The sequence below is a fragment of the Elaeis guineensis genome, chromosome 2 (genome assembly GCF_000442705.2).
Source record: "Elaeis guineensis isolate ETL-2024a chromosome 2, EG11, whole genome shotgun sequence".
In the NCBI taxonomy this organism is placed as follows: domain Eukaryota; kingdom Viridiplantae; phylum Streptophyta; class Magnoliopsida; order Arecales; family Arecaceae; genus Elaeis; species Elaeis guineensis.
This window is the reverse complement of record NC_025994.2, coordinates 93,772,559-93,788,668: the sequence shown is the minus strand read 5'-3', so window position 1 is coordinate 93,788,668 and position 16,110 is coordinate 93,772,559. Positions and strand designations below refer to the sequence as shown.

At 38.5% G+C, this 16,110-nt stretch overlaps 1 protein-coding gene across 1 annotated transcript; it reads right to left on the bottom strand.

Annotated features, from left to right (window-relative positions):
* Nucleotides 1-3,480: 3,480 nt before the first annotated feature.
* On the bottom strand, nucleotides 3,481-15,619 carry LOC105050620 (putative E3 ubiquitin-protein ligase RING1a). Its single transcript, XM_010930710.4, has 10 exons — nucleotides 15,177-15,619; nucleotides 15,014-15,068; nucleotides 11,259-11,317; nucleotides 5,777-5,858; nucleotides 5,486-5,606; nucleotides 5,322-5,363; nucleotides 4,626-5,174; nucleotides 4,419-4,526; nucleotides 4,116-4,313; nucleotides 3,481-4,024 (listed from the first exon to the last, which is right to left on the bottom strand). The coding sequence occupies exons 1-10, from the start codon at nucleotides 15,355-15,357 to the stop codon at nucleotides 3,992-3,994; spliced, it is 1,428 nt and encodes a 475-aa protein (XP_010929012.1). The 5' UTR covers nucleotides 15,358-15,619; the 3' UTR covers nucleotides 3,481-3,991.
* Between the last annotated feature and the right edge of the window lie 491 nt (nucleotides 15,620-16,110).

Here is a 16,110-nt window from a genome sequence, read left to right as displayed (position 1 = left end):
CTCCACCACCTCCGGGCACTTCATAATCTAAGCTGGCTTGCATGCTGCGGAGCTTCATCTCCACTCTCTTCCGTTGGCACACCATCAGTGCCGAGCCCTGCCGTGACTCCCACAAAGCCAACATCTCCTTCCCTGCCCTCGACGGCATTCACCCCATCGAACTATCCGCCAGGGAGGACCACGAATTTGCGATCTCGGTGTTAGACGATGCTGGATGACAATGATGCGTCAGCGAGGACTACTTTGAGACCGACCTCTCTGGCGACTCCTGGAAGTCTCGCCCGCCCATCATCGACCATGGCGACGACTCGTATACTTCAAGCTCCAGGTTCACCCCAAGTTCGCCGGTGACTACAACCTCAGCATTGTCCTCCTCTTTCGCAACCTCAAGGGGCTCAAATACTCGCTTGAGCGGTTCAAGTTCCAGCGACAGAGAATCTTTTAGGTCAAGTTCTTGAAGAGCAATGCCTCCTTGTCGGGTCTTCGAAACTGCAGCAATACGTTTGGTCTGGTCGATGGACTCGGCATGGCAAGAGCAAGCAATGTCTCCTCTTTCCTCTCCTACCGTGGCAACCAAGCCGCCCTGCAAGATCCCCTTACCGTCGCTACCCTTCGGCATTTGGGAGAGGAGGGATAGGGTGAGAGCTTTCGAAAAAAAAATGGTCCTGAAGTCCAAATTGATCACGGAACCTACCATCTATTTTAACGTTTAAACAATTTAATGGTCGACATATCTAGTGCACCAGTCACGTACATTATGACTGCATGGACAAATTCAAACCCTCCATGTTGGATTCAATGGCCACGGATAGCGCAGCCGCAAAAATATTAGAATATCCCATTGGAACACCGTTGAAAAACTCTAAACAAATTATATAGGTTATGCAGGTTAATAAGCTATGCATGTTAAAGGGATTACTTATTAAATAGGTTAAATAGATAGGCTCACATTATTTGATTCTTAAATATAATAATATAATATGTTTAGATTTCAAATTCTAGCATATTTAATAAATGGATTAGGTTTACATTTGAAATTCGTTTGATCCAACTTGCATTTTGACTGGACTCGGTCCAATTGCCCTTGGTTGAGACTTGAGCCGAGCTCATAACATGCTTGAGCTTGGCTTGGCTAGGCTCGAGCCAAATACGAGCCGAGCTGTGGTGAGCTTTTTTTCCATTGTTTTTGAACAAAATCAATGCTTAAACTTAGCTTCTTTCCTAAATCAACCGAACTTAAACTAGCTTACGGTGAGCTAAGCCCAAGCTGCTCATAAGCAACTCGGTTCATTTACACCCCAGAGTCAGGATATAGTGCTATATCTTTGATCTATATGCGACGGCATATTGAACGGATAACAAGTTCGAAAAAGGAACCACCGTCCAATGCCCTTTCAGCATAGATGAATTCTATTTATTAAGGAGGTACTTTTGTTCGTTTAGAATACTTGGTAAAAGGGGGAAAAGTAAAGGAGAAAAGGTTTTCTAATGAAAAGAAAAAATCGAGTCAATGGTGAAAAATCCACTTCTATATTGTGTTTTTTTTTATCATCCAAAGAGATGGAAAACTCTTTTATTTTAACAATAACTTAGGTTTTTCAGAGGGTTTTCTATTTTTCTGTATGTAAAACCAAACATACCTTAAGGCTGCATCATAATCATGTTGTTTAGCAGTGGCCAAGCCTTCAAGAAAGTGTTAATAAGTCTTATTACCAAAAGGCAATGTTGACAAGTAATCAAATAAAAGCATTAGGATGCTTCATTGTAATATTTGTCAAATATCCTCAAGTCTCTAACCTCATTTCTTATGTGTGTGTTATTACTTCTATGAAACTTTTTTGTTGATTCTGATTATTTCTTTATGAGTTCTATGTATTATACTAACCCATATTTCCATTGCAGTTCTTATTATATATTATTTTTTATTTTTTATTTTTATTTTTTATTTTTATTGTACATCTTTTATTAACCTTTCTCTCAAATTGAACTATATTGCAGGATCTTTTCGCCCAGCCCATCCCACCAAGTCTAGCCGAACAAGTCCCTAAAGAAATTCTTTGCGCACTGCGGGCGGTGTAAAAATCCGATATGAAATATACTGTCTTGTCCAATGGGTCCACATAGCCATCATTTTTCAATGTACATATAATATTTACAGTTTCGTTTGAAATTTTGAATGACGAAAATGAGTAAATAACCCTCCTCTTTGAAAAAAATTATGACATTCTATAACATCCTGCGCCAAATTATGATTTTCTGCTCGCATATTGTCATAATATGACTCAAAATGTCATAATATGAGAGGGGTATTTTTGTCTAACTACTTTCCAACACGCATTTAATGCCTATAGTTCTATTTTTTTGTTTGAAGATTTTGAATGACGAAAATACTTCTGTTCTTTGAAAAAAATTATGACATCCTGTGGCATATTATGATATCCTGCGTCAAATCATGACTTCCTACACTCATGATGTCATAATATGAACATAAGATGTCATGATTTTTTTCAAAGAGTACGAGCATTCAAAATTTCAAACAAAAAAATAAAACTGCTGACATTAAATACGTATTGAAAAATAATAACTATGTGAACCAAAAAATTTCTGCACTACCCATATTGCACAGAATTCCTCCAAGTCTAATATTTAGAAGAGGAGTTGACCTAAAGAATCAACGCAACGGGGAAAAAATGGTGCTTGAATCACACAAACAAAGCTTAAAGCAAAGCAAATCATTAGCCGAACATTTTACATGGTAAATTAAGACACCGAATTATTGATCTAACAACCGGAAGCCAATAACTTCAGCATTTCATTTTATTATATACAAATGCTGTTCAGTGCTAGGATCCAGCTGAGGCACAAATATTGCCCGTGCACAAATATTGCCCGTGTAATCAACTAAGCGACCTACTGTCCTTAAATCTTCACCGTATATTAAGTCTCTTGGGCAACGCCATTTCTCACCAGATAGCTAGAATACCAGCTACCGTGAATATCTTCTTATTCTTGCAGCTGATTTATTTAAATTTGTAAATGACGAGGATATCAACCAAGGCAAGAGAAATGCTCGTGGCATTTTCAGAACTACCTACCTATATTTGCATTGTAATTTCCCTTCCAAAGAAAACAATTCACTTCTACATGCTAAAACATGCTTTGACAATTTTAAAATTCTTTGTCAGCGTTCAATTACCTGTGGTCACAAGAAGCACAGAATATTTCATATCTATCATAACCTGCCAACAATCCAAATTCCACATTTATCATATTATATGAATGAAAAAAAACGAAGCATATAGTGGAGTCGAGGGAACATCATGATTTCATCAAGAAAATTTAACAAGCACCCAAGAGAAACTCGCAGTGCTTGAACAGTTCAGAACAACCATTTTTGTGACATTACATGTTAGAACCATTTAGAAAAAGTCCAGTGCAGGACTCGATTTAAGCCAAAGGCATCACAGGCATAAAGCAGTGTAGGGAAATCACAATTCACTAAAATGGTAATTAGTTTTAGGTAAACAACTAAAGCAGAAGAAGATATAGAAAATGTAAGTCAATGATACAAAAGGAACAGCAGGACAAAGATACCAGACAGAGTACTTTCCCCCCCTTTTTTCCCAACGAGTAATGAACCCAAGGTTCTAAAATTTCAAACCCTAACCAGAGCGAAAGCAGAACATAATTTTTTCATTAACGAACAAGGTCAGCATGCTTAGCTCACACCCTCCGATCAACACCCGATACACCTTTACTGTCTAGGCTCTTGATTCTTTACAAGATCTTTAGTGCAGTTGATGAAACTGGAACTTCCCTGGCTTGTGAACTTTCAATATGTATATCACTGTTATATACATCCCCCAGTTTACGGATAGCAGTTGGCTGGCAGCCATTGCATCCTCCCAATAGAGAGAGAGAGAGAGAGAGAGAGAGAGAGAGAGAGAGAGAGGAAAAAAGAGAAAATGGAGACCTCATGCTTTGCTGTTCTCTAGCTTTGCATTTTTAAACCATACACCAACACCTGAAAACAACAGAAGAAAGATAATTTTATAATAAAGCAGAACCACAGAAGCGAAAACTTGTTAACAATTTAATTGGCTGCAATGTCTCACCAGCTCCCCTTGTTTGGCAGGAAAAGAAGCATGAAGCTTAGCAAGAGATTCTTGTGCTTCCAATATTTGTAGCCCCTCTGAGGGATTAGACCCGGCATTATCAACCATGGTCGAGTCAATTGCCAGAGTTCCAACTTTAGGCTTTCTTACATATATCTCAACTTCTTCAGCTTGTACAGATGTCTGAAGAGCAACGAACTGCATATATGCATATTCACAGTTAAGTTTCGGTAGTAGCATATTTGAATATTAAGCAGTTTTAGTGATTTAAACCAAAAGAGTTCCTAAGAAGAAAGGAATCACTTGGCAAAGGTGTCTAATGCACAAGGTTGGACTGCAGCAAAGATATGGTCGTTCCAAATTTGGCACGCTTTGTTCGTCCAAAGGAAGCAGGGTCAGGTGTACATCAAACTGAAATATAAAATCATAAAGCACTAATAATGTTTTACTAAAGTTTTGGTATATCACATCATAGCAAAAGCCAAATAATTTTCGTTGCTGTTGTCATACCTCAGCATCAGTTTCATCTAAATTACGGATGTGCTCAACGAACTTGGTCATGCGCCCACCCTTGACAAGTCTACCATTTGAACTGCTAGTATTACCATGTCTGGTTTGACTGCGTGTACCATTCTTACCCCATGCAAGTATCTCTCTGTTTCCTGCTCTCAAAGGTGATGTGCGTAAGTTTTCACGGCTGGCTTCCAAGTCATCATTTTCCTCACCATCGACATTGCCTGCTGTTCTTGCTGGCGAAGACCGTGGCATGCGCCGTCTTTTGAATCTCTTCTGCCGTACATCAGGAGAACGATCCTCAGCAGAAGAGGAATCTTTGCCGCCATCATTACCATTTGCTTCCTCTTCATCATCATCATCAGAGACGGCAAGTGCATTGTCCCGAACACCACTTCTACCTCTGCCACGTAGATAACTGTTTTGTCCAGCTCGAAAATTCCCCCTTGATTTTCTTACAAAAACTTCCGCTGCAGCTTTTGTGGACTTTTTCCTACCCAGTGCTTCTGCTTGTCGCCGCAACGTCTCAGCTATGGATGCTTGAATCTAATATAAATGGGAGATTGATAATCAAGATATACCAGATAAAAAGATGATAAACAAGAAAAGGACACAGGCATGCATGCACGCACCCACTCATTCATACACCTAAAGGTTCTCAATATTTGAGATAAGTCAACTAGATAATACTACCTTCTTATTGCGAGTTTTCTCTTCTTCATGGAAAGCCAGTTCCTGCAAAAAGATAATGAAGCAAAAGTCAAACACTGCCTCAAAAACAAAGGAATAAAAAATACTACCCATGCATACAATTGAGAAATCTGATGAACAACAATAAATTCTAGTAACTTGTGTACCTCTTCCTCATACTTATCAATATCTGGATATAAAGCTGCAATCAGAGCATCATAATTTGGATCGTCCCTCAAAGAACGCCGACTAGCACAATGTGTCCGGCATGCTGGACACTCATTATTCCTGAAGGAATAGTTAGCAGCTAAATTGTTGAAGTCACATGTCCAAATAACCATAGATATAAAAGATCAATCAGTTAGCATTTATTTTTTCTGGCATAATGCAAGTTACATAGAAGATTTTGTATTCCTGTACAATCAAAGAGATAAAGATAGTATTATTTTACACCATACCCAAGCCGCATCGATTTGTCAATACATTCCCTGCAAAAGCGATGCAGGCATTCCATAACTGTTCGTGTCTTCCTGATTATACCTGGTGCATAAAGGGTTCAGTAAGAAAAAGGAAGTTTTCTATGGAATAACTAGTAGTAGCATATACCAAGGGATACATGGATTGGATATAAGTTATGTTTTCCTGCTTACCCAGAATGTCACCAGCAGAACCACAAGAAAGTACTTATGAAATGATTAATAGAATTCTCAAATTATGCAAAACAGGATCACAGAGACAAACAACATGGACTAATTTTAACATAGAAAATGGTATTCAGGAGCAGGGTTTTGCTAATCACCTTCTTTGTAATTTAGCTGCTTATTGCTGGGCTTACAGTTTCAGCTTAATATGGGCATTTGCATCTTTTTGGATATGACAATCATTCAACAAAATATAAGCAGCGTATATATACATGATGCACAATACTTCTACATGTTCATGAAATCATGTACCAACATGTAAATGAGGAAGAACTCATATGAACACAAGGTATGTCAGAAAATATTGGGTTAGTACTTAAAAACTCTGAAAGTAATAAGGATACTATAAAGACTTGGGTTTAAGATGGGGAACAGCAGGCATTTATTACGAGACAGTAAAATGAAGATATACCTACTTCTCAATCTAACTGCAAGCAGATACTGAGATTGAAGTTAGTTCGATATGCTAAAATATCTCAAATAAGGAGTTCCTAAAGTGCACCAACAATGTACATAATGAGAAACAACCATTACCCAGCATGAATAACAAAGACAACATTCATTCTCCAGCTGTTTAACCATCTGACAGGAACACTCTAGCCCAAAATAAATATCATTCTGTAGATCATGTTTTTCTTCCAGTTTGAATATCTGATGAAGGCTTGGCAAAGATTTGAGTATTAATAGATGGATTATGATGCCAGAAGGATCACATTGCAAGCCATATCAAAAATAAAGCAAGCTCTCTCTCTCTCTCTCTCTGTGTGTGTGTGTGTGTGTGTGTGTGTGTGTGTGGATTCAGCGGCAGAAGCTTAATCTCTTTCATTAAGAAAGTGGAAGGGAGATATAAAGAAAAATCACTGGAGGAAAGAAATAAAAGGAAGGATAGGATAAGAGAGGAAAGAGAAAATTAAAAAAAAGCATTAAGGGACAAAAGGTGGGAATCTTGGCAGGAAGGTAACCAACCAAGTCCAAATCAGCCTAAAAAAGGAGAAGCCCACCAGCACTGATAGTAGTCTCTGTTTAGCCATTTGAGCAGACAAGGTCCAATCATTCAACGTAAGTGTTGTATTTTCCAAGATGAGATCTTGGACATTGAATTTGTTAAAGAAGAATCTAAAATTGCCAAGAATATTGTCACTTTTCAAGAAGGTGATCAATAAATTCTTCTTCACATCACTCAAGAAAAATGGAGGTGCTGGCTGATTTCACTCTTTTCTTCCTGCAGTCATATGTAGTATGTGAACACCAACTGGCAATCACCAGTTGGCACAACCAGTTCAGTAAACTATATACCCGCTGACTATGGCTTCTTAAGGAGCTTTTCTCAGCTTCAACTTAAAGACAGTTACTGCCACAATGTAGGCAGTCATGTGAATTTTCCATGATTTTGAAAGCCTATAAAGCAAATAAAATTTCCTTATTTTTTCTAAACATAGATGCCATTCAATTATGAAGATCAATGAAAAATTTTTTGATCCATAACCCCAAAACCTTTTTCCAAATCTTTAGCAACAGACTGTAAGAAAATATCATTTTTGTTTGGGTAATACATAGGTGGATGCTTTCAAATGGCAAATTCAGCTGCTGTGGGATCAGGTTTATTAAGTGGACCTAGAGTTTAAAGAGAGTGAGGCAGGAAAGCATCAAAACAGTGTGAAACCCAATGATGACAATGCAAAAATAATAATAATAATAATAATAATAAAGTGAAATAAGGTACTTTAAAAATTTAACTATATTCAGGTCTATATGTCTGCCTGATACATGGACAACTTCTACAATCCTCAGAACTTTGCACTATAATCCATGCTATGCTGCCAGTCCAAAGTGCATCATAGACACCCACTTACACTCTATGAATCCTAGAAAGCATTTTCAAACTCTCCAGAATCAACATGACAGGGGCTAAAGCCTTGGATTGCCTTATAGGAAGGCAGGTGTGATACAAACTCCTCTATGAACTGTAGTTAAATACTACCATTAATACATGAGTTTGCATCACTTTATGGTGGTATTCTAAATATCTTGCTAGGAGCCAAGTGATTTTAGAGAAGTCAGATGAAAAGGCATACAGTTATGAGTCTTACTTTGATGGAAATTCATTGAACAAAAAACAGTACTGGGGTCTAGCAGAATTCCCTCCATGTTTACTATATTTTTCTGTTCATCTTCATCTTATTTCTTCTTTATAGATTTATAATCATGATGATCTCAGATAAGGTTTGAGCTTTTCTACCTTCTCTTATTTTTCTGTTCTACATGTCATACTTGTTTTGTTTTATATGTAACATATCTAAATTTAATTTGATTCATATCAATATCTACCAATCATCTATCTTCCCTGCTCCCTCCATTTTCATCATCTTTTTTCTCTTTATAAATTTCCAAATTCATATCTCAAAATTTGTTCTTCTATTCACCTCCTCTTACTCCACCATCTGACCATGTCTAACCCACCGGATGTGACAGTACTGAAATAATAAATCAGACTGAAAAGCATGTCCAAATGTCTTACAGCATTTCAATTTTACAGATTTGGACAGAAAACAGAAAGCCCAGCAAACACCTCACTCACTCCTGAAATTATAATCCAGAGCTTGGTTTACATCAGTCAATAGCAGAACAAGATTTTTGTGGTTAGAAGATTAGATGGCCAAATTGTCAATGGAAAGATTCGAAAGCTTTTCCTGAAGTCAACAGAACAGAGATATGAGCTATAATGAAGTGGTGTTTCAACGAATAAAGATACCATGATCAAATACTACCTGTTGTACAAGACCCACAGAAGCAAATATGTCGTTAACACCAACACTTAGATCTATTGGGAGGACATGATATCTCTAATTTTTTTCTTGGATACTCATTGAATTGATGCAGAATTGCAAGTCGGTGGTGGCCCCCCGAATTGTTGAGTCTGGAGCTTAAGAGTTGACTAAGGACTTGTATAAATAGTGGAACTTCAACATAATTCCTAATGATCGAAAACCAAAGCACAGAAGGAAAACTTTATCTTCCCCCCTCAGGATTTCCAACAACCCAGCTCCCTAATGCAGTTCGATTTTTGTAGACTTAAAACATTTTATACAATTTGGAAAAACTGTTTCCCATGCCCTTTGAAATAATAACCTTTCTTTTCTCTTCACTCGGGATATCAGACTCCTAATTATAGCTATTGATCACCGACCTAATGTAAAAATCTGTACCTGCAATTTACAAGAGTATCTCCTCTTGTGGAACCAACACCTGCAGTCAAGGACTCTGCCAGAATTATCTCATGTACCCTACTTGTGCAAAAATGACACTTTTACAAAGTTAAGGCATGCTTTATTGCCAAGTCTAAAACTACCTTGTAATCTGTGAACAGAATCCTAGCAAACAACCTGGCACATAGTTTGGAGTAGCAGGATGCTCTAAGAATTTCTTCAACATGTTTCACTTTGATTTGCAACAAGAGCTATCCTAGAGAATCATGCATGAAAATTTTCCAAAACTGAGTTCTAGATACCGTGTTGGGCATTGAACAAATTTAAGGGATATTTGCAGCATCACTATTGTATGAGGATTCACTAACATCAGTTACCATAATGATCATAAAAATTATGCATATCTTGCAAGTCAATATGTCATAATTTTTATTAGGGATAACAGTAACTGAAGTTTAGATTAAGAAACAAAAAAAAAAAAAAGAAAACTTTAGGAACATAAACATAAAAATGTGTCTTATAAGGTATTTCATTTACATAACCAGCAATTACCGGGTCTAAGATCAGTTTGGTCATTCATATATTCATACATGAATATATTCTGCCTTAGAAATATTTTCTTAATTCTAGGAGTAGATAAAAAGCATACAGGTACTTATGTCCATTGAATCACCTTCTTTAAGATTCACATTGACGCAGAAAGATCTAGACTAGTTTTACAGTGTAGAGTTCTAACATCACAATAAAGGTCATTTTCAAGGATCAATGCAGTCATATGCACACCTTACTTTACCATCTTCCATGTCTCTCAAAAGATGGGAAAGACAATGATCCCCAGGAACACTTTAAATTTAAGCTTACAACAAAGTCTAAATGTAGGTTAACCCCATCCAAAGTATTTCACAGACAGTCCATTATATGCAACATTATCCAATATGAATCCCATAACAAGTGATTTCCCAAACCTTATGTGGAATCAATATGGTAGAATTTGATGCACTAAAGAAGTGGGGAAAAATCTTAAGACAGCAAAAGGCTAACAGAGCTATCGATGGAGGTGATTATCTCAACAAAATACTAGAATTTTAGGATTCAGGGAAATAAGAAAGAGTCAAAAGCTTTCTGAAGATTTAATTAAGTCATGTCGAATTCCGGCACGAATGCTATCAAACATTACCGGAATCTCCAACCAGAAAAGGATTGAACCAAAAGCCTAGGGGACACCAACAACAACATGAAGCTTGGCATCACACTTCGAAGAGCTAAAGGGCTTAGAATGGAAAAATATATTTAAGATTTATATACATACCTAAAGACCTTGTACATGTCCTTGCATTCAGATTAGGTTCAGTTGTTTTTAGTTTTAGTTTTATGTCTCACATAATTTGCTTTTTTTAACAAGTTTTACGGGTTTTCTTCAAGCCTTTTTGGAGTTTATATTTTTCCAACAATTTCTTTTCAAGTTTTAAGGGCTATGTTTCTAGTGGCATTCCAAGTCCTCCTTTGGTAGTATTTTAGTCTACAGGTGGGTATGATATCCTTTCAAGTTTAGAAACACATTTTATACTTATATCGGAGCACTAGATATGAGAAAGCAAACAATAATGAATTTACCCAAGTTCCTGATTTATTTTGATTTCTTTTTTCTCTTCTGGTGTCTTCTTCTGAATCTAAGTTCTATCCAGAAAATCTAATTGTATAGTTAAAGATGTGGCATATAATGGAAACATGTGCGCATTTGTGGTATATTAGAAGACTGCTGGAAAAAAAAAACATGCACAGAATTGAAGGGGCCTATTATATGACATGCTCAGCAACAATTTGTATCCTATGCCCCATCATCTAGATAAATAAAGGGTTTAACTTAAGAAGATTGTCAATATTAATGAAAAACCAAATAATAACTAATCATTACACCAATCATAACACTGAAAACATTGTACTACAGAATTTCATGAAATAATTTGTGACTGTAGCATGTATAAATAGCCAATTATTAAAAACCAGTATAGGTTTCTAGCAAATATTCATACCTAAACAAATAGGACATTGAACTTCTTTGCGTATGTCCGCTAATTTCACTAGGATAAATCTGTGAAGCAGGGAAGAGAGTAAAAATTATTTCCAAATGAGGTACAACCATAAAAATATCTTGCAGTATAAATCATGAAGATACAGGGACATACGTTGGTGGATGATAAAATTTATGCAGATCAATAAGTTTCATAGCATACTAAAGAAATTCATAGCTTACAAATGAATTCCATACAATTCAGATAACCAAAATAGATGAAAAATAATCAGTGCCTCTTTAAGCTTCAGCAACTCAATGGCTCAAGCTTTCACTAGATGATATGCAAGAGTCAGCATATAACACCAAGAATTTCTCAACAGGTGTCAGCACAAGCACGTTAACTATATGATGCATAGACACAAATTAGCATTTATATAAGCCCTAGCTGCAACTTCCATACAATGACTTTGTTCAGAACTACACATTCTATAGAACAGTGAAACAAAAATATACTTGGGCATACATGTGGGTAAGCCACACAGAAAAAACAACACACAATCACAAAAAAGTTGAGACAAGTCAACAATCAATCAGGTTTTCAACCAAAGAAGGTAGAAGATTAAAGCTTCATTTTCCATTAACATAAAAAAACAATGCCATCTCAGTGAAAGATAACATAATACAGTCTCAGCAATGCATGCTTAGTTAGATAGAATACCAAGGTACAATCAAGGTCTGACCCTACATATGCTTGCTATCATGTAGGAGATTTTACTCTGTGGTCCATTGGTGGGAAGAAATTTGTCCATTTACATCTTTGCTTGACAACAAGAAAAGGATAAACTGCAACAGGGAAGCCTCATTTCTTTAGGAGATTGGACTGCTAAACAACAAGCAAGGCCATGAAAATATTTCATACCATGAACAAATATCAAGGTCAACCCTCAAATTCAGCAAGCAAAGTGAAGAATTCAAGAGGTAACGGGACCCAAACACAGTTCTTTCAACTTGGACAGGACAAAAGGTAGGGTATTATGGAAGGAAATATGGTGGCCACTAAGCTAAAAGGAGCACCCAGCAAATATACTGGTAGCAACAATAACTTGCATGCACCAAGCACTTGAATCCATGGTTCACAAAAACATGGCCAGGGAATGGCAATTTACGAACCAAACCCACCAACCCACCAGAGTTTGTTCAACTGAAATGGGTTTGGATAAGGGTTTTTTTTTTATTTTATTTTATTTTTAATTGAGACAAGTTTGGTTCACTTAAGACCACCTGGTTATAAGCTGGTGGAGAATCCGTTTGGAACCAAGATCCAACAAGTTACCATAGGTTGAACAAGCCCTCAAAACTCAGGCCTATGAATGTCATTTTCACTCCCTGAGGAATATGAATGTCAAGTGTGAAATCCTAATTGAGTTGACAAGTTCAGCCTGGGATCATATAAAACAAAATCTGTAGGATATGATTCTATTATTGGGGGTTTGTTTCTGAGCAGACCTCAACCCAATCAGACCCAGCCCATGGCCAACCCCTATACATGAAAATACATGTAGAAAGAAAATCTGAAAGTAACAAGAAACGCTTGAGGTTAAGGGCCTAGAGATATTAGATGCAAATACATTATATGCAATTTTACAGTTCTGAGACATAGAAATGGATTAAATACTGTATATAGTATACTGTATTAGTTGGGCATAAATATATCCTCATCTAGGCATCAACAAAAATATATGAAAAATGTAACAAAGTCTGGTCACCAACATAGAGAAAACACCAAAAGAAGATTAATAATTCAAAATTTGGAAGATGCACAACACACTATAATGTACTAATCTAACACCTTTGAGTTGATATTGTGTACCGGTTCGAGATTTCAAAGTCACAATAGTTTTGATCCCCAAAGATATAAAAGAAATGAGCATATCTAGATGTTCATAAGTATATCTTCCTCACTACAGAGATGAAAGGTGACATAAGAAAATCCATGAAAATTGTTAAGTTGTATACAAAGAAAAACTGTTCACCGAGTTTGGTACCTCAATTCAGGATTAAGTAACTCTTTAATGATTCACAAATTGCTGCACTAGCCCAACCCTTCTAATTTATTTAAGAACTTCCCTGCAGTACCATGAAGCTTGAATACAGAGTGGCTGGACCAATACTTTAGATCCGACAAATGGAACAGCAAATATATAAAAAGAGCTGGAGCACAAAGAATTGTTTGTATGGTTAAAATCAAATCTCACACACCGTTTAGTTAAATGGTGTACATTTCGCATCCCATAGCTGTTTTTTAAAGTATGGGGAGATGAGGATGTTAGGGTCAGCATGCAGTGAAACTAGGAAGAATGAAGTTATCAATGAGACGAGAAAAATGCTCTTTATGTGATGTAGATGACAGGTGAAGTGAGCAAAATCATTAAATATGGTGGAAAGCCATGCATGTTACACAAAGAAGGCTTGAAAGGTGGGGTGATAAAGAAGAATTAGATGGAATTAGTGAGTACCAATTTATAGATTCTTTGATTTCAGAGAACTTTGAACATGAAATAGCATAAGTGGAACATGTAAGGCCTAGCTGAATAGCTTCGATGGATGAACCTCAATTTATTATGTTTATATATGTATTTATTCTATGTTATCTTCTTTTCTCTTCCAATATAAATAATCCATGGAACAGAAAATTGATAAAACATCACGAATCATAACATTGACCAACAAAGTTCAGTACTGATAGTATGCAATAACAAAAAATAATGGTTAAAAAAAAGGAGTTTGAAATTTTACGAACAGAACAATGGAGCAAAAGCAAGATTGAAGCATGTCTGTATAGATAATGCATCAGACAAAAAACATATCCACCATCTGCTTATTTGACTGTAACTCCAGAACCATGAAAAATGATCATAATCTTTCTGCCCTGCAACTCGAAAGTTGAAAAGCTGGAAAGATAGCACTACCCGACCATATGAAATATCCAGAACTGCACGGATTATAAACTATCAAAGAACGCCAACCTAGAAATGATCAACGGAGAACTAGTCGTACTAACGACAATAACTTTAAAGGCCTGTCGTACGTAAAGATCCACTACACCATCTATCTTCGCTGCTCCCTCAATTCAACTTATGGATCCTCTGCGAACGTAAGCCTCAGCGTATCCTAAATTAAATTAGCTTACACGTCATACTGGGTTTCCTAACTCAAAGCCCGCCATCTCGTTGTCGTCACCCTTCTACTGCTCCCGCCCCTGCCTTCAACGACCATCAGGATCACCAACACGAGGAAGTGATCACGAATACACACCCTCACACTCCTCTGAAAAAGAGGAAGAAGAAGGAAAATACATCCATCTGAAGAAAGAAAAAGAAATGCATACGATCACGAATGTGGAAGGGCGTCAAAGCTCGTGCAGATGACTATTACAAGAACACATTAGTCGAAAACAGGAACAATAGAAGAAAACGAGATGGCGACCTGATACAACCCAGGAGATCGGATCTACTGAACAAACCAACCCACGAACACGAACAAAAATAACATGCATGTGGCCGAGAGACGGCCATCATCCATAATGTTCATCCCGGCGAAGGGAAAAGAACAGAGCAAAAACCCAGCTTACCCCCAACTTCCATCGTAGCAAAAAACAATACTCCACCACCTCGCCGGCCCCGATCAGAAATACGACAAGGAACGACGAGGATAGGAGAGAGAAGAGAGGGCGGAGGCGAGAGATAGAGAGGAAAACGAAGAAGGGGAACCTACTCTTCTTTGTCGGCATCGTCGTCAGAGGATTGGCTGCCACCTTCGCCATCGGAATCTGAACAAGAACAAAAGAAAGAAGATGACACGAGACCGATGTATGGTGAGATCGAGAGGAGGCGGAGAGAAAAAAGAGACGGAGAAAGGTTGAGGCTATCGACTTTACCGCCATCTTGTTCCTTCGGTAGCTCCGGCGGTGGATTGGGCTGCGGCGGCTGCTCGCCGTCGGCCTGCGGCTGCAGCTGGTGCTGCTGCTGGGACGGCAGCGGAGGCGGCAAGTGGGGGGAGTCGGTGGAGCCGCCGAGGTGGTCGGAAGGCGGAGGGAGGGGGCGCTTCTGGGCGGGCATTTTTTTCTCTCTTTTTCTCGTAGGTGTTTTGGGAGGGTATGAGGTGGGAGAGGGGAGGGTGAAGGAGCTCCGACGCTCCTCTCTTCGTTTTGGTTGGGGTGGGTTAGAGGCGGTCCACAGGAGGAACGGCTGTGGTTGCGTGAGAGTGAAGGGAGGACGAGATGAGAAGGGTGGGGGATGGGAGGCAAGCGAGGAAGAGAAGGGGAGGGGAGGGAGTGGTCCGAGAGACAGAAGAGGAGGGGGGTTGGGGGGGAGCGCTCGCGGTCTGACCGGATTTATCGATCACATTTAGGCGACAAAGCACATGCAGCGGCGCACCTATTTCTCTTCCGCCCCTGCGCTTCTATTCCTTATATTTTATTCTTATTTCTTACCCACTTTTAATTCTTTTCTTTTTATTTTGGGAATAGGATGCAACGCCAGTTTGGAGACGCCTGGGTGCGCGCTGCTGGGATTGGTGGGTGGCAGTGGGGACCGCTTGAAGTAGAGATGAACAGGTGGTGGTACGAGCGGCGTCGCAGTGGCTCGTTTCTGTATGAGAGATGGAAAGCCGGACTGTGGGCGCCACGGTGGGAGGGTGAACAGGACGGGGCCTGGCGAACCCGGAAGGACGACGCGGTTTGACCAGTGTCGGGGTTGTATCTGGACTCACTTTCCTTCGCGTGAATCTGATGGGGTTCGGGGTGCTTTGACATCCGTGTGGTAGGTGATCTAAGGGTGAAGTTGCACGAAGGAAGCTGAATCCTTCTTTCT

What these genes read in the sequence shown, in the direction of transcription:
- LOC105050620 (XM_010930710.4), bottom strand. Translation starts at nt 15,357, where the DNA reads ATGCCCGCCCAGAAGCGCCCCCTCCCTCCGCCTTCCGACCACCTCGGC. An exon ending in GACGATGCCGACAAAGAAGA is followed by an intron (nt 11,318 to 15,013) that starts GTAGGTTCCCCT and finishes CCTGCTTCACAG; the next exon opens with ATTTATCCTAGTGAAATTAG. An exon ending in GACAAATCGATGCGGCTTGG is followed by an intron (nt 5,607 to 5,776) that starts GTATGGTGTAAA and finishes CTATTCCTTCAG; the next exon opens with GAATAATGAGTGTCCAGCAT.